The following is a 25,851-nucleotide window of genomic DNA, read 5'->3' on the forward strand; positions in this document are numbered from 1 at the left end:
CCAGTGATGGAAGTATTGGTACTGCCAGTAATATCAGTAACAAGTAGAGCATTAGTAGTAGTAGATGTACTAGTTAAGGAAATACTTGGAGCAAAACTTGCAGCAGTACTACTACCAGTACTATCAGCAATAAGTGTCGCATTAGTAGTACTAGTAGCTGGACTAGTTTAGTTTAGGAAATATTCATAGCAGTATGCCTGCCAGTAAGTATTTATACTCTCAGAAATAAGTGTAGTATTAGTAATACTAGTAGCTGTACTAATAGTAATTTAGACTATATTTGTAGAATTCTGATAGCAGTACTACTACTGGTAGTACTAGCAGTGTTACTAGCAGTAGTCATAATAGTAGTGCCAATATAGTACGAGCAATAGGAGTAAGTGTTAATTCACCAGTACCAGTAGTCGACCCTGGAGTAGTGGTACAATAGTAATAGATATAGACCAGTAGCAGCAGAAGAAATAGCAGTATGTGTCGTTCTACTACTAGTAAGAGTACATTGGTAGGAGTATTAATAGCAATGCAAATAGTAATCGCAGTATGAATGGCAGTACTCTCGTACTCCAGAGGAAAGTAGTACTGACAGCATTAGCAGGCACGCAGTAGAAGTAAAGGCAACAACCGTGGTGGTAGTAGAGTTTGAGGACTATTTTTGGCGTAGCAAGGTCAGGTGGTACCCGGTGCGGAAAATTTCTTGTCACCCCCGGCTTGACAAAATGGCTAAATGTGTGTTTAAAACACATATTTTTGCCATTTTGTCACCCCCCCCTCAGTGATGACACCCGGGGCGGCCCGCACCCCCCTTCCTATGCAAAACATTTCCAATTTAACTGAGAATTATCGTTTCACGCCTTTCATTAAAATCCAGATAAAAGGGGCTGGATATGAAGGGCCTTGTGAGATTAACTGTACATTCAGGCAGAATGCTGGGTTGCTAACTGAGTTGTGGTACTCTGCCTGCTGTTGCAGTGTTGTTAAAGAAGTTTATTGCATGATATAAATAATCTGTCGGGGAAAGGTACTCAACAACATAATTATTACCTCCGTGCTTTAAGTGGGTCGGGTCCCTCAGGGTTTCAGAGCCGTTAGTAATTAAAAACAGACTTTGAAATGGGTCCCTATTGGGCCCTTTTTTCATGTCCTTAACTCTACTGGTAAATACCACTGATTGATTTATGATCAATTAATGTAAATACGGTAAAGTATTCTGTGTTTGTGATTTTAGCTCCTGTTTATATTTCACGTTTACTTACTGCTGCCTCACAACACCGGTCGGGTGGCACAATGTAGTAGAGATCACAAAAATGTAGTTTACATGTTTAGGCAACACCCTTAAAATATAGGCAATGTCCCCTTTTATAGACCCGCCCCCCTTTTTTGCTTCTCATTTAAAGCCCTGCATTACCTATACTCTTTATGGGGTGGAGATGAGCCTGTGCCTGACCGGGACGGTTAAGTCCTGCATCTCTACCTTTTTTGTTGACCAGTCTCTGCTGGTGAATGTGGCTTTCCTACTCTGACTTGCATCTACTGAGATTTGGTCACCCTTGCCACCCAGCTGGAGTACATGCTTCCGGCCCCTGGGGGCGCCAGAGAGCACAAGGAATTCTGAGGACACTGACCTATCAGTGCAACTTGAGAGTGAGGGTGGAGGGTGAACCTCGAGCATGACTGTCTCTGGGGCGTTTTCAACTAGGGGAGGAACGGAGGGCTAACCCGAATTGGGTTCAAGATGGACTTTCACAGTCTGTGGACGACCACGCCTGACAAATACTTGTTGTGTTCACTTTGTTGACGCTTTGTTTGTATGTACTGGAGTCATTCATGGTGTAGATTAGATTGTCTAGGAATTGACCAAGGGTTACTCAGCTTCCGTAAAGTACCAAGTAGGAATCGATGGGCACACATTTAAAATCATTTGAATAGGTTCTTTAACATAACTTAAAATGGTATCAAATGGGCTGAGACAACTGTGTGTTGTGGCCACGTGTTTAATTAAACCGCTTCTGGTAGACTTTCTAGCAACAATGGCAATGCAATATACCCCGAGATTTCTTTGGCTATCATAATATAAGGAGGCAAAAGTGACCGTATCACAAACTCCTCATTCCAGACATCTATAAAAGACACAAAACATTATTTAGCATCAAACATTTTAGCTTGTAAAAATAAATGCAGCAAAAGTTATCGTTTGTGTCCAATGTAGAAAATATCTAACTTTAATCCTGGAAGGGACTAGTTTAGCTCATGTAGCATATTTCGAGATTTTGGATATGCTATTTCCTATATTGGGAACACAGAATAAATACAAAACCATGATGTATGAAGGCTACTTCTGTGAGTCGCACACTATCTGGACTGACGGGAAGAAATGAAAGTTGATATTAGTGAACTTTGTGGTTAAAGAATAAGAGAAGAATGTCATATTGAGCCCAAATAGTAGAGCATTGTCCCTGCGATCACTCTATTCATGTGCTCACTAAAGGTTGAGTTGTTCGGATAGCAACAGGAATAAATAAATTTATGAACGTCCCTGAGGGATATAGAGGAACATCTAACATTAATCTCTGACGTAATTTAATGAGATCACATGCATTTCAATGCACGTATATCCCTAACCAGGATGGATGATATTGAAAGTCCACCAAGGTGAGAAGCTATTATGACTCGAGTTACCCATCGACATGGTCTAGAATGATGTTTGGTTGAGTATACAGGAGAATCGGGTGAAAATGTGTTCCACCATACGGAAATGGGTTTGCACAACAGAAATTAAAGATGATGCATTCAGTAATATAAAATATCAACTGAAATTACTATGTCCATGCTTTCTAAAAGAAACTATTGCCTAAAACTCCTTGGTTTTTGAAGAACGCAGTACATCAATGGTGACTTTCGGAAGGTGTGCGCTACTGTCATAGATCCCAAAGTTAAAGGTGACATCCAGTGTAGCAAAAAAAGTTCTCCTTGCCTAGTCCTGCGCTGCTAATGATCACCAATAATAGACCATTCTAGAACGTTGCTTTGTTAGATGATGACAGGCAGGGTTTTGAGACGTATTGTGATATCATTCACTGGATGGCCCTTTTCAGCGGTAACAGTTTAGTAAATGGGTTTCAATAACTATTGTTATGCTATTGGATTTTGTAGAACCCGCTAATACCAATAAGGCGTCTTACTGCTAGTGTCTGGGAAAACAGAGCACAATGAGGAATAAAATGGTGAGAGAGGCAATAGACCCAGGGAATAAACAGCCAAAAAGCTCTAAATAATTAAGGAATCAGGCTGCAGAGTTAAAAAGGCAGGTTTTTAAGTCCTTCCTGAATTTCAGAATATTGTGTTGAGATCGTAGATGGCTCAGTAACCAATTCTTGCAGCAGAGCAGGAAAATCTTCTCCCACGTCAATGGGATTTTCTTATTCTGGGTACCTGAACTTTGTTTGTGGTAGTAGACCATAAAGTACGAGAGGGGGAATACCACTTGAAGATGTCCTGCAGAAAGAACGGACCACCCTGATGTAGTCCCTTATGGACCCAACAAAGTGCTTTGAAGTGAATCAGTGCCCAGATGGGAAGCCAGTGGAGTTCCCTAATAGAGTTGGAAATGGAGCAAAACTTAGGGAGTTTCAGCAGAACTCTGGCTGCCTCATTTTGAAGAGTCTGAAGTTTGTTGAGTAGACATGTTTGAGATCCTACAAATAAAGCATTGCAGTAATCAATTTTTGAAATATCAAGTACTAGAAGCACTTATTTCCTTTGCTCAAGCGGGAGAAATGGAAGGATTTCTTTGAGAGTTTTCAGCATGTAAAAGCAGGAAGAGGTCACCTATTTTGAATGTTAAATGAAGGCTAGTCTATTGTCGAAGATGGCACTCAAATAAATACCTTGCCTTCTGCACTGGACCAAGTAGAGGATCTAGATTCAACAGCCACTAAGTAGTGTTCCAGAAAGTGTTAATGTTCCCAAACAATAGTACGTCCATTAAAAAAAAAATATATATATATATATATTTTATTTTTTATCGCAGTTAAGCTGTAAATAGTTCCATTGCATTCACTGAGCAATTCTGATCATGCATGCACTGAACTGTAAAGCTACTTTTTCTGGGTTGGAAGAGGCAGATACCACTAACTGTGTGTCATCAGCGTAAGAGCACACTGTGAACCCATAGTATATGATCAGCTGAATAAGGAGAGTGATGTAAGCATTAAAAACGGCTGGACTTAATGGGAACCCCTGAGGGACCCCACAAGAAAGCTTGAAGGGCATAATGTGTATCCTTCTAGGTTCACTACTTGCTCTCTATTGCAGAGGAAAGACCTGATTTAAATTGAGAGCTGTCCCTTTTATGCCTATTGTTTTGAGATGGTTGACTTGGGAAAGATGGTCAACAGTATCAAATGCAGCCGACAAGTCCAATAGGACTAGGGCCACACTTTCACCTCTGTCGACAACGGATGTGGCTGCCAATAGGGCAGACACTGTACTGTGTCTAGGCCTGAAGCAGAGTTGTGTAGAGTCAAGACAATTGTTTGAATCTAGGAAGGAGATAATCTCATGATTCATTGCTCACTACAATACTTCTGCCGGAACTGGTAGATTAGAGATAGGTCTGTCATTTTTCACTTTCAAAGGATCAAATAAATAATTCCAGATTTGTAAAGCACGACTTCTCACCCCTAAGGGTATCTTGGCACGGGAGGTCATAGGGGATATTAAGTGAGCTATTGCCCAGAGTCACATGATGCTGAGCTCAGAGAGGGTTTTTGGCAAGCGGCAAAATTGAGGCTTTTTTCCAGACTATCGGGAAGCTGTCTGTTTCCAAGATCTTGTTCATAATTAAGGTTATGGGGATAGCAATTGTTTCAGAAACCAGATGAAGTACCTCGGGAGGATGGGGATCAGCAGGGGATTCAGACTTAATGGATTTTTAGAAAAGAAGCAACTTTTTTAATCGAAAGATGAGTGAAGAAGCTTAAAACTGGAGAAAAGTCTGGGAACTTTTTAACAGAGGGTTCATCATCAGTGGCAGTTGTACGAGTAGGAAAAGGACTGGTGCTAGGATTTTTAAAATGCTGATAAATAGTATTATCTTTGGAAAAGAAAAGAATGTCTAATTGATCACAGAAAGCCCTGTTTTTGTTTGCAAAGGATGATAATGCTTTAACCATCTTGAATAACTCCCTAGAGGAGTTTCTAGCTGCTTAAGGTTTACTTCGGATGCTTTAATTAAGGTTTCGTGTTCCTTTAAAACGTTTTTATATTTGTTTTTCTTCTGTACTATATTGCATCCTCCATGGCTGTTCGTGATGTCTACATTTTTTCTTTAGCTTCTTAAGATCTTGGGAAAACCATGGCGCAGAAGGCGTTTTCTGATGGTTTGGCCTATTTGTTAGGGGGGCAAGCTGGGAGACAGCTGCATTTATCCATGAGTCATAGAGGAGATTGAAGCTTGCTCCAGGTCATCCTTAACTGGAGGTGTGGACAAGGACTCTAGAATGGAGGAATTCATTTTTTCCAAGACCGGTTATTATCATGCTGTCGCCATCTGCCATAAACAATACCCACAGAAATGTGTCCCTTAAAATACTGGAATTCCTTTAGCAATGTCTCTTACCAGACATGGTGGGTTAAATGCACACACCTATCCTAGTCGCATGACAAGAGCAACCCTGTTACGTCACAATGCATATGGGAAAACAGCGACATCTTCATTCACAACTTGTAACCATCTGTAAGGGGTCTCATCAATTCTGCTACGCAGACTTAGCACCCACATTCTACCTCAATTCTTACAGACCACCAGCCAGTTCACATGGCTCCCTCTCCTCTCCTCTTATCAGGCACACAATGCCCATTGGACTCAAAGGGCTTCAGCCCTCACCCCCCACGTCGTGTGTGTCAGCCCGGCTGAGACAGCTTCCCGGGCACAGACACAGCCTCAGCTGAGTACTTCACAGGTCTTTAAAAGACAAAGACCATTTGCTTGTTAATAAGGCTTTGTTGTTTTTTCACCCCTTCTTAAGAGTCCCTGCATCTCCCCTCTGCATATTGCTGGAAGAGTCGCCCCCCCACCCCCTGAAATTTGGCTCTAGTTACGCCTCTGCCTCTTATCCACCTTTCTTCTTTCTTTTTGCTATCTCTAGCTCTATCAAATAGAGAGTACACAAGCTGTTTTTCTTTTTCGGAATGATGTTAATCTCTGCCATCATACACAGTGACAAAATTTGTACCAACATTTTATCTCAGCCTCCTGGATCAACGATACCCGAAAGATGTACTTTAATATCACCTCTATCGTCATTGTTGCTGTGTTGTTGTTGTTGTTGTGCTCCTTAAGCTCCCTGTGTCTGCATTTTGTTTTGCTATATTTTTGTTGATGTACCTAAAACATCAATAGATATTTAGAACTTAAACAAAATACTGCTAACATTACACAGAGGCGCACCGACGTATGTCTTCTATGTTAAGTTGTGTATGCATTTAAGCCACACAGTGCATGATCTTAGTTTTCTGTTCAACAGTATAGCCTGATCTCTGTTACTGTAATGAACAGCTAGAAATATATGCCAAACTAGCATAGTTAATTACCTCGGGCTATGCCCTGCCTCAGTAATGTACCTTACTTCTGATGTGCAGTGAGTGGGTGAAGGTTTGGCAAATGTTTAAACACTGTTTTAAGGTTATACATGTAAATGACATCTAGCTTGTTCATCGAACAAATGTGAATAAAAGCAAGGCTGGTCAATGTTGATCATTTTGATGCATCGGAGTTTACCAGCTCTACACATTCATACACACAACACTCATTTGTGCCCATATACATTCATACACGCAATGAGCTAGCAAATATCCACTGGTCATCAATTTTATTTTACCCTAGGAAACCTTTACACCAGTATTCTTACCATTCCTGTCTCCTAAGTAAATGAACAATACGATAGATCTAGTAGTAGATTAGAGTAGGGAGGAAATACAACAATGCATTTAATTTTTATTTAAAGAACCACAGACTCAGAAGGATTTCTTTAAAGTTTATCTGAATTAATAATTTTGTGAGTCAAAGCAAGATACACATGGATATACCAGAAGTCTCCATCAGGAAAAATAGTAGTTAGTTTATAATCAGTTTGCATTAATAAATTCTTGCAATGACTGCACCTGAGGAGAGAAAGAACAGAGAGCAAGTAAGGAGCATTAACCCTACAGTTATATTTACCTAGAATGGTGTGAGGACCCCAACATCAGAGAGTCAAGGATTCAGGACAGGGAAAGGTGACCTCTTCTAGTGTAACACCAGCGTTACACCCCTCTCTGGTGCTACTCTCTCTGGCTCGTCCGGACCCTTTCCTAGATGTGCCTCCTCAGTTGTTCCGCGAATTTTCCCTAGTGTTGGATTCTTCAGTCAGATTGCAGCAAAATTGAGCAGCATCTCAGCACAGCATCGGCATCTCAACATAGAGTGTGTCTAACTATCTAGAACTTACCTTTGTTATACCAATTCAGATGTATGATCCACCCCCAAATGTTTTTCAATTCCATGTTCACCCACAATTTGATTGGGCCAAGCAGTGGGGTGAGGACATCCACCATACTAAATGCAGTATTTTTCTTTAGTCTGTTGTCTAGTTCTCCTCCCCTTAATTTTAATACCCAAAAGCTTTATTCCCACAAGCATTTCATATGTGGATCGATAAGTCTATTTTAAAATGTTGCATCCTCTTCCTCTCGTAGGGTCAAGAGTTGGGTTTCCCATGTCCTTGCTGGGCTTAGGGTTTGGCAGTCAGTCAATTTACTTTACTTGTTCAGAACAAGCAGACGTTTGCGCATGCGTAGAAACCACAAAGAAACAGAGACGCGGTCACCCTCCAAGGGCCAAATACGAACTATTAATAAAGTCAAAGAAGAACACGTTCGAATCCAAACTTAAATGAATTCACTGTATGTCACTTACTTCTACTCTAACCCCGTTTACCTAATAAATCTTTTGCATTAATAGCTTAGTAAAACTTACATAGGTTAGTTTCAGCACAGCATGTGCATTAGTGCGTTACTTTAAAGCAGCCATATTAAAAGCTATTGCGCAGCTGCAAAGATTTTCCCCCCCAAGCGACAGAAAACGTCATACTACGTAGATGTAGTAGACGCATGTGCAGAAGAGTTCCCGCGGTTTTGGTGGCCATTTTAGGACACTCGGGTTATTCACTAGTAAAGCACATAGTAAAGCGTCCCCTAGATACAATATGTAGAATGTGGTGCACTGTTAGTACTTACAGACAGGTTGATTATAGTGTTACAGGTTATTCGAGAGGATTGCATACGAGCAAGTTTCTTTTTATGCGAAACCTTGCTCCATCAATGTCAGCACAAATTTGTAAATTGGATGAAGTGTGAATGTTGCCACGTCCACCCATCTTTGAGGGCGAAGTTTGAAACTTCTTCGAAGCCTAATATTGATTAATGGTTTGCAAACAGTACTTGTAAAGGTGAATGTAATACCATAGAGATATGTAGGAATAGCTCCACAAGTGAATCTGAAATCGATAATGGAAATCTGGCGCTAGTTTACTACACTGAATTGCAGATTTCGCTATCTGGAGTGACCGTATTGGCAGATAAATCTTGGACTGTTAACAAAAGGATGAATCAGCGAGAATTTATTCAGCAGGGTTGACCGGTGTTTAATTTGAGGTGGTGGTTGCCGGTGGGGTCCACAGCACTAACTTTTGAGGACCACCACTTATTTTTCTGCATCAGATATTTACCAAGAGCAAGACCGGTAGAGACACACAAAGGGGAAAGGCGAGGAACAGAAAGTGAAAAAGCTTCACAAAGGGAGAAACAAGGAGCTGCAAGCAGGGTCGGACTGGTAAGGCGGGCCCTCGGTCAATGGGTGATGGACAGGCATCTGAGTTGCAGCTGTGGGATGCTTTTTTACCCAGCGCGGTGGCCGATTTGGGCTGTGTCTGTGCTGTTCAGATGCTGCCAGCAGCCCAGTGGGAGCCTGAGTGGCCTTTCCGGAAGCAAATGGGCCTCTATGACCTTCCTTTTACTAATGGGGCGGAGGTGTCAGTCCCAGTCGCTCGCCTGGCCCACCCATTAAAGTATACAGATTGGGCAGGGACTCTGAGCAGCAGTGGCCTCACTTAAATTCAGATGTGGTTCACCATTGCGAACTAATCCGTGCACAAAAAGTCCTGCCAACATTTGCATTTTTATTTTATCTCAGTGAAGATAAGAAAGCATACCTTGTAGAGACACCAACTTCATTATTTTCATAACACTTAAAACATTAAAGCAGTTTTTTGCAAAAAGACACAATCCGCAAATGTTCACCACGTTTTTATAGGGGGCATGGGCCTATTTTTGATTCCAATCCAACCCTGCCTGCAAGAGTGCGGCAAAGGGGGCGAGGAGTACCAGGTACTAGTGGGTTAAAGAGACGTGAGATGGTTTAAGATTGCGCAGTCTTGGTACTAGGTGCACCAACATTGAATTGCACTGGCCGTGGGATTCTGAGCAGAGTTTCCGGCACCCGCACTTTCTTTTACGAATTAAGCACTGGGTTTATTCAAATAGAAAGAACAGGCTGCAACAGAGATTTGTTCTATTGGTGACCCTACTAAACAAGCTAACTAGGTTACAGAAGATTTGTGGGACTCCTAATCCCATCCTCCGAGCTTCTTTTGATATGTGCTTTTTTAGCACAAACCGTCGTAATAGCGCCTTGATCCTGCCTTAACCATACTAAAATACCTTGATTCCTTAAGCCCTCTACCCACCAGTAAAACTAGATTTACGTCTTATTAACCAGCAACCCACCCATGCAGATGATTAGAACTACTCTTATTTAAAGTTTCTGTTTTGCTTTGGATAAGATAAATAGGTACTATTGTGCGGCTATGAGACCACTAGGCACTTTTAGGTAGTGATTGTCTTCCAGGAGTAGTTCCTCCCTTTGAGACCCGCCTGAGAGATATAAACAAGATTTAATTTGTTCTGTGAAACTACAGTCTTAATTCACAATTAACCGGTTAATTTCACTGACTTTCTTTTCTTTGACTAAAATCGTCCTTGCTGGGTGGTCGCGTTGAGATGCTGAAAAAGCATCGCAGTTTCTCTGCCCCATCCATCCCGTCATTTCAGTACAGTGCATGCAGTTGCCAGTAGCAACTGGGTGCAGCAAAGTGCAGTATTTTCAATGTAAAGCACGCGCGAGAAGATCCCTGGTGCTGGAGCGCTCATGCTGGAGATTCCCACCCCTTGTACGTTTGACGTAACACTGACCACGCAAGCGCACGCACGCATCCACGCGCATACGCGCGTCCCGGGGCAAGCAGGAAAAGCAAATGCCATGCTCTGAGCCAAACCAAAGTGCTTGTAACCTTTCACTCCCAGATCTCACATGGCAAACTCTTCAGTTGCTATTGAAAAAGAGAATGGGGAAGACGAGAGACAGATTCTGCAGATGGGGGACTTTCTCACTGTACAAATAAGAGCGAGAAGTCCTCTCTGAAAAAAGAAAATGCCTATTTCGTAGGGAAAAAAAAAGCATAAAACGTTCTTGTTCAGCATTCACAAAGCTGGCCTGGCGTCTGACTTGGCGGACGTGTATCCAGGTGGTGCTGTCTATACAATAAATCTACGTGTCAAACTTATTGAATACGACTATTCTTCACAACAGTGCCCCAGATTAGTACACCTTTAAACAGCTTCCCTGGCACAGGAGAGCTCATTGACTAACTTTTCCTACATCCATCCATAACTGCCAGTGCTTCTGGTGTGCCAGTGGTTCTAGGTGGTGGGATCTGGCACAAATATTTGGTAGCTGGGACTTATTTTTTATCCTCAGACTCTGACCAAGATCAAGGGAGAGAGAAATGCACAGAAGGGAAAAAGGAGGAAGAGAAAGAGCTAAGAAAATATTGAAAAAAGAGGAACTGAAATGAAAAGAACTTGCAAGAGACAGATAAGGAGACTGGGAGGGTATGATGTTGAAAGGAGGCCTGAAGTGGAGTCAAAACTAAGCAGCCCTTGTATTTGGCAACCCTTGCATATGGCGGCTCCGGTGACTGGCTGCCATGAACATCTTAAGACCCCTGCACTTATTTCATTTTTACATAGAAGTTAAGAACTGACCATTCCTCTCCTACAGGTTTGAATTCTTTATTAGATGAGGTGAGATCCCTGATCATGTTGGCTGCTCCCCGAAGCCGCTCTTGTTGCTCCACATCTAGCGAACACAGCAGGGTGGTTGGGGGATAACCACATACTTGTTAGCATCTGCGTTCTCATCAGATGTCACCTGTGTGATAAATCGAGCCTCACTTCTCTCCATCACATGAAGAATGAAGTAGTGGGGCCTGGTGATAGCTCACGTGCCCAGTTAATTTGAAAATTTACCTCATACTAGGACCATAGCCTGATAGACCAGATGCCTGCAGCTGCCTGACCCCGACTCCATGTACATTCTGTGTTCTTCCTTGATATTTCAAAGTTTAACTTCACTGCTTCGTAGTTCTGATAAACTGTTGTTTCCCTTCTCTCCCATTCTAGGAAAAAGTCATAGACCGCAAAAGCCTGAAATATCTTACAAAACCAAAATCTACCCCCATCCTGGCAGGCGGTCTGGATTGGCTTCAATTCTGTGTTCCCCAAACCCACCAGTCTCGCATGAGATCTTGTGTATTCTTATAAACTGGGTCGAAATTGTGCAACTCACTCCCTGCAGTAGTTCAAGATCACACGGGATTCCTTGGGCTTAAGACAGAAGTAATCATTCACAGAATCGATCCTGATTCTATAGGCTAGATACACCACGATTTTAGTGGTACTCAAAGCCTCCTAAAACAAATTATCGAACCCTGTCTTCCATCTCCCTCAGGGCTGGACTGGGGAACCAAAAGCAGTCCTAGTGAAAATGCTTAAACCAGCCTCCCTTCCATCATCTCCTAGCGCAATCTCTCGCGTCATCCATTCTTTCTCCTTCCTTCTCTTTTTTTCTCCCTCTCTGATCATTTTCTTTCCCGCCCCCCCCCCCCCCCATTTCATTATCTCTTGAAGCTGCACCATGTCCGCTGCAATTAACCTCGGGGAGCTGAAGCGAGTGACGGAGGTAGCATGAAGGGCCATAGCTTTTCAAAACAGGCCTCCAAGGGCACCAGCCCACTGGGGAAATGCCCGGTGGAATAAAATGCCTTTCCAACCCTGCTCCATCCCCATACCTAGATAGCCTGCTAAGGATAGTGGTTTTTTTCTTTCTGTTCAGAATGATATCAAAGAGACGGACGGGAGCCTACTGGGGGAGGCTGCTCAGGAGTCTCAAGGGAAGAAGGATGGTGTGAAATGGCAGAAACCCAAACTGAGTCGCAGGACACTGATGAAATGCTGCCTTGTGAAGTGGATCCTGTCCAGCGCCTCCTCACAGGGACCAGGTAGGTGATTTCAATGTTTTTTTAAAAAAGAAGGTAGCATTGTGACCCTCATTACAGTAGCCATGCTAAGCCTGGCTGAGCCGCTAATAGGTATTTTCTCACAACAGGGATTCTAAGTAGTGGAAAAATACCACACTAATCTTATGTTTTTCCCCTCAAATTCTGTTATGTAAAACTTGCAGCTCAGTCTGACTGGAATATGAGCAGCATTATTGCATTTCCGACTATTTCAGGCTCCTAAAGCTATTAGAATGGCTTGGGCCGCAGGTATTTGTCATTTTTTATTTGTATTCAATTAGTAAACAATTGTGGTGCTCATCTCTGTATTAGACAAACATCGCCTCCATGTGGCAGACTATCGTTGGCGTCGGTGTTGACAATTAAGTGCTGGTGTCCAGCACTGGAAACCACCAGCTCAAATTAAGCATTGGAGGGAATACTGCACCGGGGCAAAACCGATCCCTGAGGTATGCGAGCAGTGGTACCTCCTGTGGATTTCTGTGGCCATTGTAGCGAGGGTATAAGTAGGAGCTGAAGGACTAAGTGAAGTACTTGAAGTGGCTGCTGGAGATTGTAAGGCCTGATGGTACAGATGTGCACAGTTTCAGAGATAAGGACCAAAAATATAAATTCTTGTGAATATTAATATTCACAGGTAGATGGCTCTTGTCAGTGTCATAGGGCACTTCTATTACTGTTGCCCAAGTTCTAGGGCTCACTCAAAGGAGCTGAAAGTGGAAAGGTGTGGATTAAAGGATGAACTGCTGTCTCTTAAACAAGTACATCATAATTTTATTGAAACTGGATCTCACTATCCTTCTTTGCAAATAACAAGCAGGGAGCCTTTTAGCAATCATGCTCATATGGAGTCAGATCAATACCTGGCACACCCAGAAAATGTCTAGGGATAGGGCTTTGCTCTCTTACAAACTGGAAGAAGGCTTGCCATATAACACCCCTATCGCTCGTTTCTGCGGCCCTGCATTCTGTGTTGCCACAGAACCAGTGGCGTAGCAAAGGCCCCTGCAGCCCCCGCGGTGCCGGGTGGGGGCAGCGGAAAGCGAGCCTCAGTGGGCCCCCTCAGCACAGTACCCTGGCCTGAGAGTCGGGTGGGGGCCTCCTCCATGTACTTTGCAGGGGGGGGGCCCTCGAGTTTCCGTTACACCACTGCACATTTATATTGTCTCTCCCGGACCTCATGCCTGATTGGTTTGAGCGAGGTGAGAGGAGCAGGCATGCAGAGAAGGTCTGATAAGCTGTGTTTGCCATGGATTCCCAAAGGTGGACTTGCACCAGAATCCCAGCATTCCCGGCGCTCATCACAGTAAAGCACAGCAGAGCCAGACACCTGGCGGCCGTCGCTCTTGGTTTAGCAGCAGGTGCCTTGCTGATCTGTGGTGCATCGCCATTACCTCCATCACGCTCCTGTTTCCAGATGATTATCTAAGGACCAGAGACCGTCCTGCAGCATTTACCAGGGTGCAGGGAGTGGCCATAGTGGAATTGCTGTGCTATTTATGTATTTGTATTTGAGTAATGCCTAACAAAGCATTAAATATTTTTACATTTGCGCGTTTTATTCGCAATGGGATCCATAAACCCCATTAGATTTGTTGTAACATACCTGCTATGATGGTGGTATTGGAATGGGGCAACTACTTTAGTTCATCTACTAACATCCCAACACTTGCCCTAAATTGGATTTTTGTCTCTGTAGAACCCCAGAAATGCAACGTACTCATTGTATGCACAGCTTCACCACCTTTGTCAAAAGACCTTCATGAAATGGGCTTTTGTCACGATTACCGAACAGTGCCAGTATTTAAGTGTGAAACGCCCATTGCACTTCTTGTAAGAAATACCCTACAAAGAAGGTTCGACACCCTACTGTAGCTCTCCTATAATGGATCTCAGAAAGCAAGCGCTCCTGGCTGACCTTCCAACAGCATCTTGATGCATGTTCTTCTTAAGGACGCCAGAGCATAGGGCCGATGCACCCAGGTTCATAGGGGGGGGTGCTTCATGTCCGAATAAGAAGCTGAGCTGCTCCCCAGTAACCCTGGTCTGAAACTCCAATGCTGATATTCTTTGAGATAGAAAATTCAAGGCGTAATCTCTCACCACATCAGGAAGAGACAAGACTGGAGACAACACACACACACACACACACACTCTCCCCACACACACTCTCCCCACACACACTCCCCCCCACACACACACTCCCCCCCACACACACACTCCCCCCCACACACACACTCCCCCCCACACACACACTCCCCCCCACACACACACTCCCCCCCACACACACACTCCCCCCACACACACAATCCTCCCACACACACTCCACACACCCAACACACACTTCACGCTACACACTTCACGCTACACACTTCACCCTACACACACTTCACCCTACACACACTTCACCCTACACACACTTCACCCTACACACACTTCACCCTACACACACTTCACCCCACACACACTTCACTCTACACACACTTCACCCCACACACACTTCACCCCACACACACTTCACCCCACACACACTTCACCCTACACACACTTCACCCCACACACACTTCACTCTACACACACTTCACCCCACACACACTTCACCCCACACACACTTCTCCCACATGCACACACTTCACCCACATGCACACACTTCACCCACATGCACACACTTCACCCACATGCACACACTTTCCACGCACACACTTTCCACCCACACGCACACACTTTCCACCCACATGCACACACTTTCCACCCACCCACCCACCCACACGCACACACTTTCCACCCACATGCACACTCCCCCCACACCCACTCTCCGCACACTCCACCATACACACCACAATACTAATAAACCAGATCTGTGCTCCGAAAATAAAACGTATGTGATATTTTGCTGGCAGTTAAAGATAGAATAGAGTGGTTCATATGAAAATACTCCTTTTGATAACATCCAAGAATTATGCATAGGCTTAATCAACAATATAGTAATTGAAACTAAAATAAACGACAACCAAATAAATTTGTAAACTCATTTGCAATGGACTGTGGAATGAAATCTGTACTATTTTCCCATATGGACAGTGTTGGATATAGAATACTGCCCAGTGCTCGCATTTCTTTAGTGAACAATTACTTCAACTAAAACACTGAGATATGTGTTGATTAGTGTTGAGATAAGTTCGGTCACATTAAAGGAAATATTTCTTCTTCGTATTTGCAAGTCAAACTCCTACAAAGCTCTGTACCCATATTAGGCTGACCAATTAAAGTATTATAAACTGAGTTGATCCTTGGTAACTACAACTATCCCCAGCTGCAATCATGCTCGTTAATTCCTGTTTCTGTCCTGATGATGATCCATAGACAGTTTACCGAGTAGGCACCGAAACGTTGGCTTCTATGCTACAAATCTGTTTTTGATTGCATTTACCAATTAAATATTACACACTAAGTAATACATTATTTTAGCAGACGTTTTTTTTCTACATTGTGACACTCTCTGCATCTGGATAGTTGGCCCCTGAATGCAAATGGCTATTTTCCAAGAGGGTAATTTATGAATAGTTTGGGAACACCGCATTTCACTTTATCAAAGTATATGTGGATGCCCAATCAGTAGACCACAGCCATTGCAGAAGCCTGACATCAATACACCCAGATTGAATCCAAATGCAGCCAAATAAGTCAGAAAGATGGATATTCTTACTTCAAGGATACTGTCCATCTTTTACCCAGGTACCACTATTCTGACGTTGATACAGTAGCTGTGTCCCAAAGCATCATCATGACCAAAGCCGGCATGGGCATGAGCATCTACTGGCCACCAAGACGGGGAAGAGGCGCTAAGTCCAGAATTTAGGGGACACTATATACCGCTCTTGCTCATTATCAGTGAGCCTATTCCTTAGTTACAACTAGCTGCACATTTCACAGACATTCTGAATAAGCAAGGCTAATGCATGTAGGAGCTGCATACCGTTTGTGGCACACACATGTCACCTAATTCTCCATACTCTGTTTCTTTACACTGCAGAAAATCTGCAAGGTGAAACATTTGTGAAATGTCTTTTATATCTTTTCTCCATTGTTTCCTTCACGTGGACAGCTGTTTTGCTATCTTATACAGGGGATGAGCCCTATCACCCTCATTCCGCTTTTAAGAGGCAGCAACTCATTTATTTCATCTTTGGTGTCTGGGTCTTCTTGGAATTTGAGCCTACCCATGGCACTGCGAGCATAGCTGGCTAACGCGGTGCCTGTCTCCATCTCATTTATGCTTCTTTCCCTATTTCTGGGTCTGGCCCTGTTCCCGTCTGCCTGCCCCCGAACCAGCTGCTCCGTGCGGCTGCTATGTGCAGGCTGCCGGCTTCTATTTCCGGGTTCTGGCCCACCTCCCCGTCTGCCTGCCTTCACACTTGCTGTGCTATTGTGGTTCCTCGGTGGAAAAGCGTTGAATATACAGCATGGAACCAAACTGCAGCATAAACCATGCAGTGGAATATACTGAAATGCGTAGCCTTGTGCCATGGAAGGCAGCGTATTATCTGACACTTATTTGTTATATCGTCATCATTACGATGATGTCATTGAACTGCTCCAAAGTAAAATGTAATATTCAGTCCCTCCCTCTTCGCTCCCCAAAATACACACGTAATGAGCTCTAAGCATGCATACAGCATTCCTTTCCACTTCTTATAACCAATATCTGGGTTCTTATTTCAGGTTGCAATCTATATTCCGAGATAATCACCCTGTCAGGGTACATATTTACAACCCTGAAAACAGTGGTAGTAGCTGATGTACGTAGAAGCAGAGGACAACAATGTCCGAAAATTATACAGAAACACAACCTTTCACAGCAATATGAAAAACACTGCAAATGCTGAAGGGAAACAGAATTTAAAAAATCCAGCTGTGTAGGCACGGCGCTCATTCTACAAATGTAACCAATGTATTGCAATACTAAAGACCTGCCTGTGGAGGAAATGTGTCTGCATTGCTTTGACGTCCTTGCATGTTTTCCTTATATACCGATTGTAGGGCTTTGCTGTGGTCTGTGGTCCACAGGTCTATTCCAGCCCTCAGGTGTTTCTTTTTAAATGCAAAAAAACAGTTGATGGACAGAATGCAGAACAATGTCATACATTCACCCCAGTACAGAGATCTGGGCCTAAATCCATAGTTTTTTTGCTCACCATGCCGTTCCAGTTTGAACCCAGCCACATGCAAATCAGTCTTGACCCTGTGCCTCATGGGAACAGTCCAGCCCGAAGTGCCAAGCTCCCTGGACTGGAAACGAGCATCCTAGGACCGGTTTCACCCCTCTTCAGCCAGGATAGCTTGATTCCAGTGGCATGGAGAGCAAAGGACCCATGTCTGGGCATACCCTTCCCACTCGGGGTGACAAATGCAAAAAAACAGTTGATGGACAGAATGCAGAACAATGTCGTACATTCACCCCAATACAGAGATCTGAGCCTAAATCCATAGTTTTTTTGCTCACCATGCCGTTCCAGTTTGAACCCAGCCACATGCAAATTAGTCTTGACCCTGTGCCTCATGGGAACAGTCCAGCCCGAAGTGCCAAGCTCCCTGGACTGGAAACGAGCATCCTAGGACCGGTTTTGTGGTTTCACCCCTCTTCAGCCAGGATAGCTTGATTCCAGTGGCATGGAGAGCAAGGGACTCACGTCTGGGCATACCCTTCCCACTCGGGGTGACAAATGCAAAAAAACAGTTGATGGACAGAATGCAGAACAATGTCATACATTCACCCCAGTACAGAGATCTGGGCCTAAATCCATATTTTTTTTGCTCACCATGCCGTTCCAGTTTGAACCCAGCCATATGCAAATCAGTCTTGACCCTGTGCCTCATGGGAACAGTCCAGCCCGAACAATAGCTGGGCAAGCAGTCACAGGCTACTCAAAGAGGGAATTGGAAGCGTGGCGGCGGGGGGCTGGAATAAAGCTCAGAGCTCACCAGTAAACCAACTGACTTAATCTAGCAGCATAAAGTAATACTACACAGCACTATTAGGGGAATGCGACACTGTTAAAATCCTGTTAAAGCACTACACACGTAAGTATCCTTCCCCTGCTAATGGAATTCCGCAGCATCAAAAATCACTGTCATCTTATCTGGGATGCAGCACTGATCAGGCACATGAGGAGTTCTCTCACTCATCCCCAAGATACAAATCCATCAAACAGCTCAGTTCAGTTTTCACTTCCTCTGGTTATTTGCAAACAACTTTGTGATATACACCTTTGCATGATAGGCAGTCTTATTCTCATTGAGAGAAAAAGCTGCAGAAAAGTGACTAAGCTCAAAGGTAAAAATATTAACGCAGCCTCATGCTCAGTGTTTCTGACTCGTGGTCCATCACTTTGTCTAGGTCAAGAGCAATAAGATGTCCTAAGTTGGCACTGGAAAGAATTTAACCTTAAAAAATCATATCTCTGCTTCCCTACCTTGGAGTTTTGTCGTTTTAGTGTCATTTTAATCATAAAAATATTTCCTATTTTTATATACTGGTTTTGGATTTTTATTTTGTGTTGTATGCTATTTATGTAATGTATTGGTGTTTTTAAATGCTTTACACACTGGTCTCCTAAGTTAAGCCTGCCTGCTCATTGCCTGTTACCAAGGGGTTGAGCAAGGGAATAATTTATTGAGGCCTTGACTGGACCTTGTATCGTGTTTGTGACCTTAATACCAGTGGTAGGTCCCTAACTACACCTATTAATAAACCACCTTCCAACACATAGCAAGTGAAATCACTTTGTATGTACGTAGGGCAACTCTGCTTTGTTGACTCCAAGCCGAGCTTGAGGGCCCCTCCCTCTAGCCTTTCTTTCGCAAGATGATTCCGCTGATGATGCGGATGCACTAACTACGAAATGTGAGCTCCTCCCCGTTGCAAGTGAATCAGACAAAATGTTTAAGTGTCCTAGAGGCAAGTCTTTCCAAACTATACTGCAATCACTTTGCTGTAAAAGTAGAAATAATGCTATTTAGGGACAGTTCACGATTGGTTAATTTAAGAATTGGAAAAATTACCAGTGAACCCCAGCGTTCGCCTAAAGACTGCTTTAAAGGGGCATTAGCCTTTGTAGTAGTTTTGGGAATGTTGGGGCACGTCGTGTACCAGAGAGGAGTTGAATCAACTAGCTCTCAAGCTTATCCTTGAGAGTAGTAAGGCGCTCTCATTGCTGCTTTACTCTACTTGCCCTCTGTCTCACGTGCCTTGAAGTCTGAAGGCGACCTGCTAGCTAGAAGGCCCAAGAGGATATAGAGACTGGAGCATGAATTCTTCTGAAAATTGAGAGGCCTAGTTGTCTTTCCCATTGGCCCCTGACTGTGGAAGGAGGAGTGAGACTTCGTGAGTGCCCACTGGACCTCTTTTGTGCCTGGGATTTATTTAACCAACTTGAGAAAGTGACAAGTTGGATTAAGCTAATTCTTCACCCATCATGTCAATTTCACCCAGGCAAAGGAGAGCAACTTGAGCGAGGAGGCAGAACTCTCGATTAAAAGGCTACCGAGATCACCCCATCCCAGTGCTAAATGTTCAGAGTATATATTCACAAGTCTGCAAAATTGCCACAGAGAATCAGTATGGTTTCATTAAGTGGACTGCCTTCTGCTTTGGTCCACCTGCCCCGTGAAGTCAATGGGCAGTCTTCGTCCATTAGTTGAAATATAGTGGTGTGTGCTGCCCTCTAGTGGACCATTCTGATAAAGTATTGTTTTGCGCGCAAAGTTTGATCAAACTTGCCATATAAAATTGATTTGTAAGTGGTTTGGAAATTACTCTTTATTATTGCTTTTGGGCATTTTTGTTTAAAGTTTTTTATGAACAAACTAGTTGGGTATTAATCCTCCTAGGAGGTTTTTTCCAAATTCGCTTTATACTTAACATCAAATGTTCTCTTTTGTGTTTTTTTTGTTAAAACATTGTTAATTGTTTACTTATTTGGCATTACATTCTCATTCATCTGTTTGATATGTGTGCTTCCTGTTCCCTGCACCTCTCCATGCTCCCCTAAAGACTCCCCCTTTAGCTCACGTTTAAAGTAAGACAATAGTACTTTTAAAGAAATATTTTTCTCTGTGGCCCCCTTTCCTCCCCAACCAGGCTGGTGTGGGCTCCTGGCCGTAGCCATATTAACATTTCATCGATCCGCCTCCTCAAGTCTGCCTGGTAGACATTTAACAGTTTCATTGTAGAGTCTGTTAAGTGAAAGGCCTTTCGCTGCCAGTCACTTCTTTAAGTAGTTTCTTGACCCCAACAGAAGAATAAGCCCATTATACTATTTAGAAATCCTCCCGTGGTTTGGTTATAAGCAAGATTTGGATTTTTAAATGTATGGTTGCCAAGTCCTAGGTCAGGTGTGTATACCTGGGACAGGGGTGGTGAGGCCCCGGATCCTGCTGGGACAGATGTGAAGCCTCTGGCAGGGCGAATGATGCGAGTCTGACTGTGTCACGTGGAAGCCACAGGATCTGAATAGCCCCGAGTGTGGTGGATGGGGAAGGGTGGTTCAGTTCCAACCCTGGGCGGCCCTGCATCTGTGCTTCTGTAATCTCACTGGAAAGTCAGACAACAGCAGCACAGACAGAGCCAGTGCCCCCAGCCCCAAAATCTAGTCTCTGCAATCATACTTCGCCCTTGAACTAGATCATCTCTAAGGTCTCCTCGTGGCACTGCCTGTTCACGATGTGGTGTCACGTGGTCACCGATGAAGCCAAGCGCCTGTGTTCGTAAAGGATACTTCGTGTGCAGGCCTTGGGGGCGGTGGAACGGGGTAACTGTTCTTGATTTCAGACAACTGCCTCACTCACTGTAATAGCCTAGCCGAAGTGGCTGGTAATGTCCTGTCCAATATACACCGTGTGGGAAGGTGTCCTTCCCTTTTCATACCGGCTAATTTGAACACAATTCTTACCATGTGAGGAGGGGCCTCGTGCCGAGAAGTACCTGCAAGGCACTGTTGCCCCCACCCATCCCCCAGGCCCGCTCCTCCAAAACCAAAATAAAGTTTGCCGAGGCTGATGTCGATGTCCTTGGGTGTTTGCACTCCCCTTAAAGGAAGTCGACAATTCAAAGTCTCAGAAAACGAGCTGGAAATCCATATTTACAGTGTTTTTCGTCTTGTTTTCCCTGCCACCGTGTGATATCAGCCCCTCACTGTGTGACCGTGTGATGGGAGCCAGTATCATGTGTCACAAGGTGGCACCGTGTGAGTTGGCAGGTCTGCCTTTTTCTCGCAGTAGCCATGCTTGTTGCCCTTTGTTTCAGCCACTTTAGCCTCATCTGCCAGTGGCTGGATCTGAGCAGCAACCCACTCTGCTACATGCAAAGTGCAGAGCGCAGGGCTTTCTAGGTCAAAGTTCAAGCAGGGCTTCTTCAGTTTAGGATGTGAAAGGGGGGTTACTCTGCATCCAGTCAAGGAGCCAGGGCTGGTGCTACTACACTCTACACTAAGGTCAATATGAACAGCCATCTTATGCACCACAACAAGGTAATAAGAAGGCACCAAATAGATACAGAGTGCCAAACAGCAAAATGCCATTTTGCCTTTAGCTCTGAAAATCTTTGTATCGAAGGTGAAAGAAGCATGCAATGGGCGTTGTGGTACAGATGTCCACATCACAAGCGATTGATGGCAGGCGATGCAACTACAGCTGGAAGCAGTGGTTGAGTGCAAGAGGGGGCAAAGAAGGAGAATGAAGGGGGACTACCTTGCCTGGACCACCTGCCTGCGTTCTGTAAGCGGTTGCCACAGCAGGGAAGGATCCTGCACAATCTATATTCACTCTAGGCTGCATGCATCCAGCGCTGTAGCTTCAGGGGGTGTTTGGGGTGTTACACCCCCTAATACATTTCTTTTCTAGTGAATAGTTGTACACAGGTGCTTTCAGTCGGGTATGGTGAGGTGTCTGTCGATTACACCAGGAATTTTTATTACACACACACACACACACTCCCTCCCTCTCTCTTTCCCCCTCTCTCTCTTTCCCTCTTTCTCTCTCTTTCCAAAGTGTTAAAAAATGTTGGTAAGTTTACAAAATACTGTGTTTTCCATCACTTGGTACCCCTACCAATCTGCATTCCTCTCCCTTTCCTCTTCCCTTTAAGACCCTCTCATGCACCCCGTCCCTGTACAATGTATTTTTACATTTTATGCATGCGTGATTCCTGGATAATCTGAAGCTCACCCCCCCCCCCCCTCCAATCTTACTGACCAAACTACACCCCTGCGCGCATCCTTTTTAGGTCTCGCCTGGCGAAAGCAACGCACAGCGCTGCTCTCGCCATGCGAGGGCTTTTTGCAATCAATTCAACATGTGCACGCGTACAGAGGGACAAAGATGACGTCGAGTTGGCCACATGCACGCGCATGTGGACAGCCCAACGCCATCTTTGTCCCTCCATATGCGTGCACATGCGTGTGCAAATGCACGCGCATGTGCACAGCCCGACGCCATCTTTGTTTTACCTGAGAGAGTGGGCTCGATGGTCCGCGCTGCTCCTTCAGCGAAGCAGCTTCCTTTCCGGCGGCGCTCTCTTGTCCTGGGCGCACTCTGATCTTCTTTGCGGGCGTAGGGAAGCCCTGGTCGTTAGAAGGTACCGGGCGCTTCCTTGGGACTCCACTCTGCTTCCTCCAGACGAGCCTCCTTGTTGCCCGGCAACCCGCGAGGCTGTTTGTTTAGTATCGATACGATATTTTTCATTGCTCAGACTTGTGCTTTCAGTAGCAGCTGCCTGAGGCCAGCTGTGCCCTTTAAGTGAAATTGAGGAGGCCTCTTGACAACATTCTTGCGATCTCTGGCATAATGCTGGCTCGGCCTCGACATATCACCTACAGTAGTGGTAACATTCTGTGCATCGATAGCTACATTCCTGACATGTTGCGGGTGTGTGTCTGTCCCTTACATATTACTGTGGCTATTCTTTGACTCATTCTGGTTATTATCCCCAACACAGTGGTGATACAAGCCGCCAGTAGGATGCATGAAACATGGGCATTAAAGGCAGAATCAGCCCATGTGTCTCAGTAGTATGAGTACTGGTGACGGGACGCCCTATTTTTTCTCACGACTAATTAAATTAATATGATGTAAGCATGTGATTATTTGTTCCGCTTTCTTTGTATGAAGTAGTGTGAAATTATTGATGTACTGGTCTTCCAAAACAATGTACAGCTGTTGAAAGAAATAACGCTGTGATAATGAATTGACTTGTTTCCTCTTGATGTAACTATAAAGTACCAGTACAAACAGAACACGGAAGTTACCTTTTTCTTTGTATAAATGTTTTCTTTTTTTCTTCTTTTTATTTCTGTGACATTTGCGTGCAGTAAACCATGCCAAAGCTTACCAATGCCAGATCTATTGCCTTTGTCAAGGCTTGTTTTAATGGAAATAGACTTTGGTTATAGCAGTACCCGAATGGTCCACCCCATCTTCCCTGGCGAAGGTGTAGAGCAGGTCATCATTTTGTGAGACCGTGACGCTTGTGATGGGTAAATTCAAGACTGGAAGTTTGGGTCATTTGCCTTTCCCAGCTGAATACTCGCCCAGTTTACGCCCTTCGCCAAACTGCATTCGACTTCTGATGGCTACGAGTCTAGCTCTCCCCATCCCACATTCCTTTGCCCCTCTTCTGGTCTGCTCCCCCCACCCCCTTACCTCTCTCCACCGCTTAATCCTGATGACCAGCTGGTATGTCGCAGACTCCATGCAGTCTGTGAAGCTCTCCCCTAACTTTTGCTTGGACGGTTTTGAGATAACAGGTGAATCCCTAGAGATCAGATCCCCCACGCCTTCAATCATTAGACCAGCATCCCCTGCCCCGTGCACGGCCAGTCAATCGGCCTGCTCTGAGAAAGGCAGACTTGGCCTTAAGATATTTAACAACACTGAGTTACACTAGAAATAACACGTCGTTATTTCCCATCTGAATTGTATTCGTCTTATCGACCTCAGAAAGATGAAAGGCTGCTCAGAACCAAAAGGATATGAACCCTTGACTTGCACAGTAGACACACATCTCTGTAGTGGCCGCTCAACTCACTGAGTTACCTTACTGACTTGTGTACTGTATGAACTCAGCACTGACGCTCTAGATGTTTTTTGCACACTTGGGTTGTGGAATGTCTGTGTTTACATCTTATTAATTCCACAGACTTGGTGGAACCTGAGAGCCGAGGCCTCACCTGTGAGTCAAGCAAACTTTGTACAGTCATACACACTTTCCTAAGCAGAAATAGTTTTCTTGATTGTGTAATCACTGCTGCAGTGGCCAATCAGAATTTGAATCTGTTGAGTAATTACACTGGAAGGCCTCTGTGCAACATTTTGAAGAAATAGAACAGGGAACCCTCTTCGCTGCAACATGATGATATCAAAGGTGGGTCAATTTCTACTGGTCAAGTAGTTCCATGAACTGTGTACAGCGCAGGACAGGGCCACGTGGCATGGGTTGCAGCATCCGGCGTCAAGATTACTGCACTGCTCTCAACTCAAGCCCTCCTGCGGCTCCCTGCTCAGTGTCATGTCTTTGGCGACATTGGAACAGCGCGTGCACTGGGGCAATATTACTTATACTGGACCCGAATTCCCAAAACCATTTGAGTAATTTGTGTACTGAGGTTCAACGTAGGGGCACAAGTGTAAATGTACATTTGAGAATCCAAAAATGTGGATATAAATCTGAGAGATTCACTCACACCTACTTGTCCATGTGAGTAAAGTGTATCCTCCAACTGGGAAATGGGTGTTTTAGAGCGGGAACTCTAAGAACATGGGGTTGTAGGTATTCAAGAACTTTTCAATAGTCTTTGCAGCTATAATTATGTTAGGATGACTCCAGAGACCCAGCCATGGTGGAAAGGGGTTGGGATCACCCACAAATGCATGGGTGTGTTTGGGGAGTGGGTCTTCCTTGGCAAACAAGTTTTGAAATGTATTTGCGCTACTGCCTTAAATGTATGTATGCGTAAATGCACATTGTGTATTTGTATATGCAAAGATGCTTTAGCATTGGGCTGAATAGGAATTCACAACGCAATGTGAGGATCCTGCGACTGCCTCATCTTTCTGAGACTTTCTCATCTTTCTAGGTGTATTGCTGCACTCACTTGTAAATACCAGAGCAAGATGAACAAGCATTGGCATAGCCAATAGGTCTCGCCTTTGGGACAGAAGTGTTTAGCCATGCAACAGTTGATGTTGCACCAAGGATATTGTGCTGCATGATTAAATACTTATAAGGTCCCAAAGGCGAGACCTATTAGCCATGCCAATGCTTGTTACTTCCAGCACCCAGAATGGCTCTGGGAGTGCTCTTGGCGCTGCCAGGACTTAAAGACAACAAAAGCGATATTTTGCT

The 25,851-nt window shown here is 44.3% G+C and overlaps 1 protein-coding gene across 1 annotated transcript in view; it reads left to right on the forward strand.

The window, feature by feature from the left end:
* Positions 1–25,851, forward strand: part of KCNIP3 (potassium voltage-gated channel interacting protein 3) — a 592,826-nt gene that overhangs the window by 67,986 nt on the left and 498,989 nt on the right. The window contains exon 2 of the mRNA XM_085634140.1: positions 12,269–12,434. Within this exon, the coding sequence (XP_085490266.1) occupies positions 12,269–12,434 (166 nt within the window). The remainder of the gene's footprint in view (positions 1–12,268; positions 12,435–25,851) is intronic.

The sequence above is a fragment of the Triturus cristatus genome, chromosome 11 (assembly GCF_964204655.1).
Source record: "Triturus cristatus chromosome 11, aTriCri1.1, whole genome shotgun sequence".
NCBI classification, from domain to species: Eukaryota; Metazoa; Chordata; class Amphibia; order Caudata; family Salamandridae; genus Triturus; species Triturus cristatus.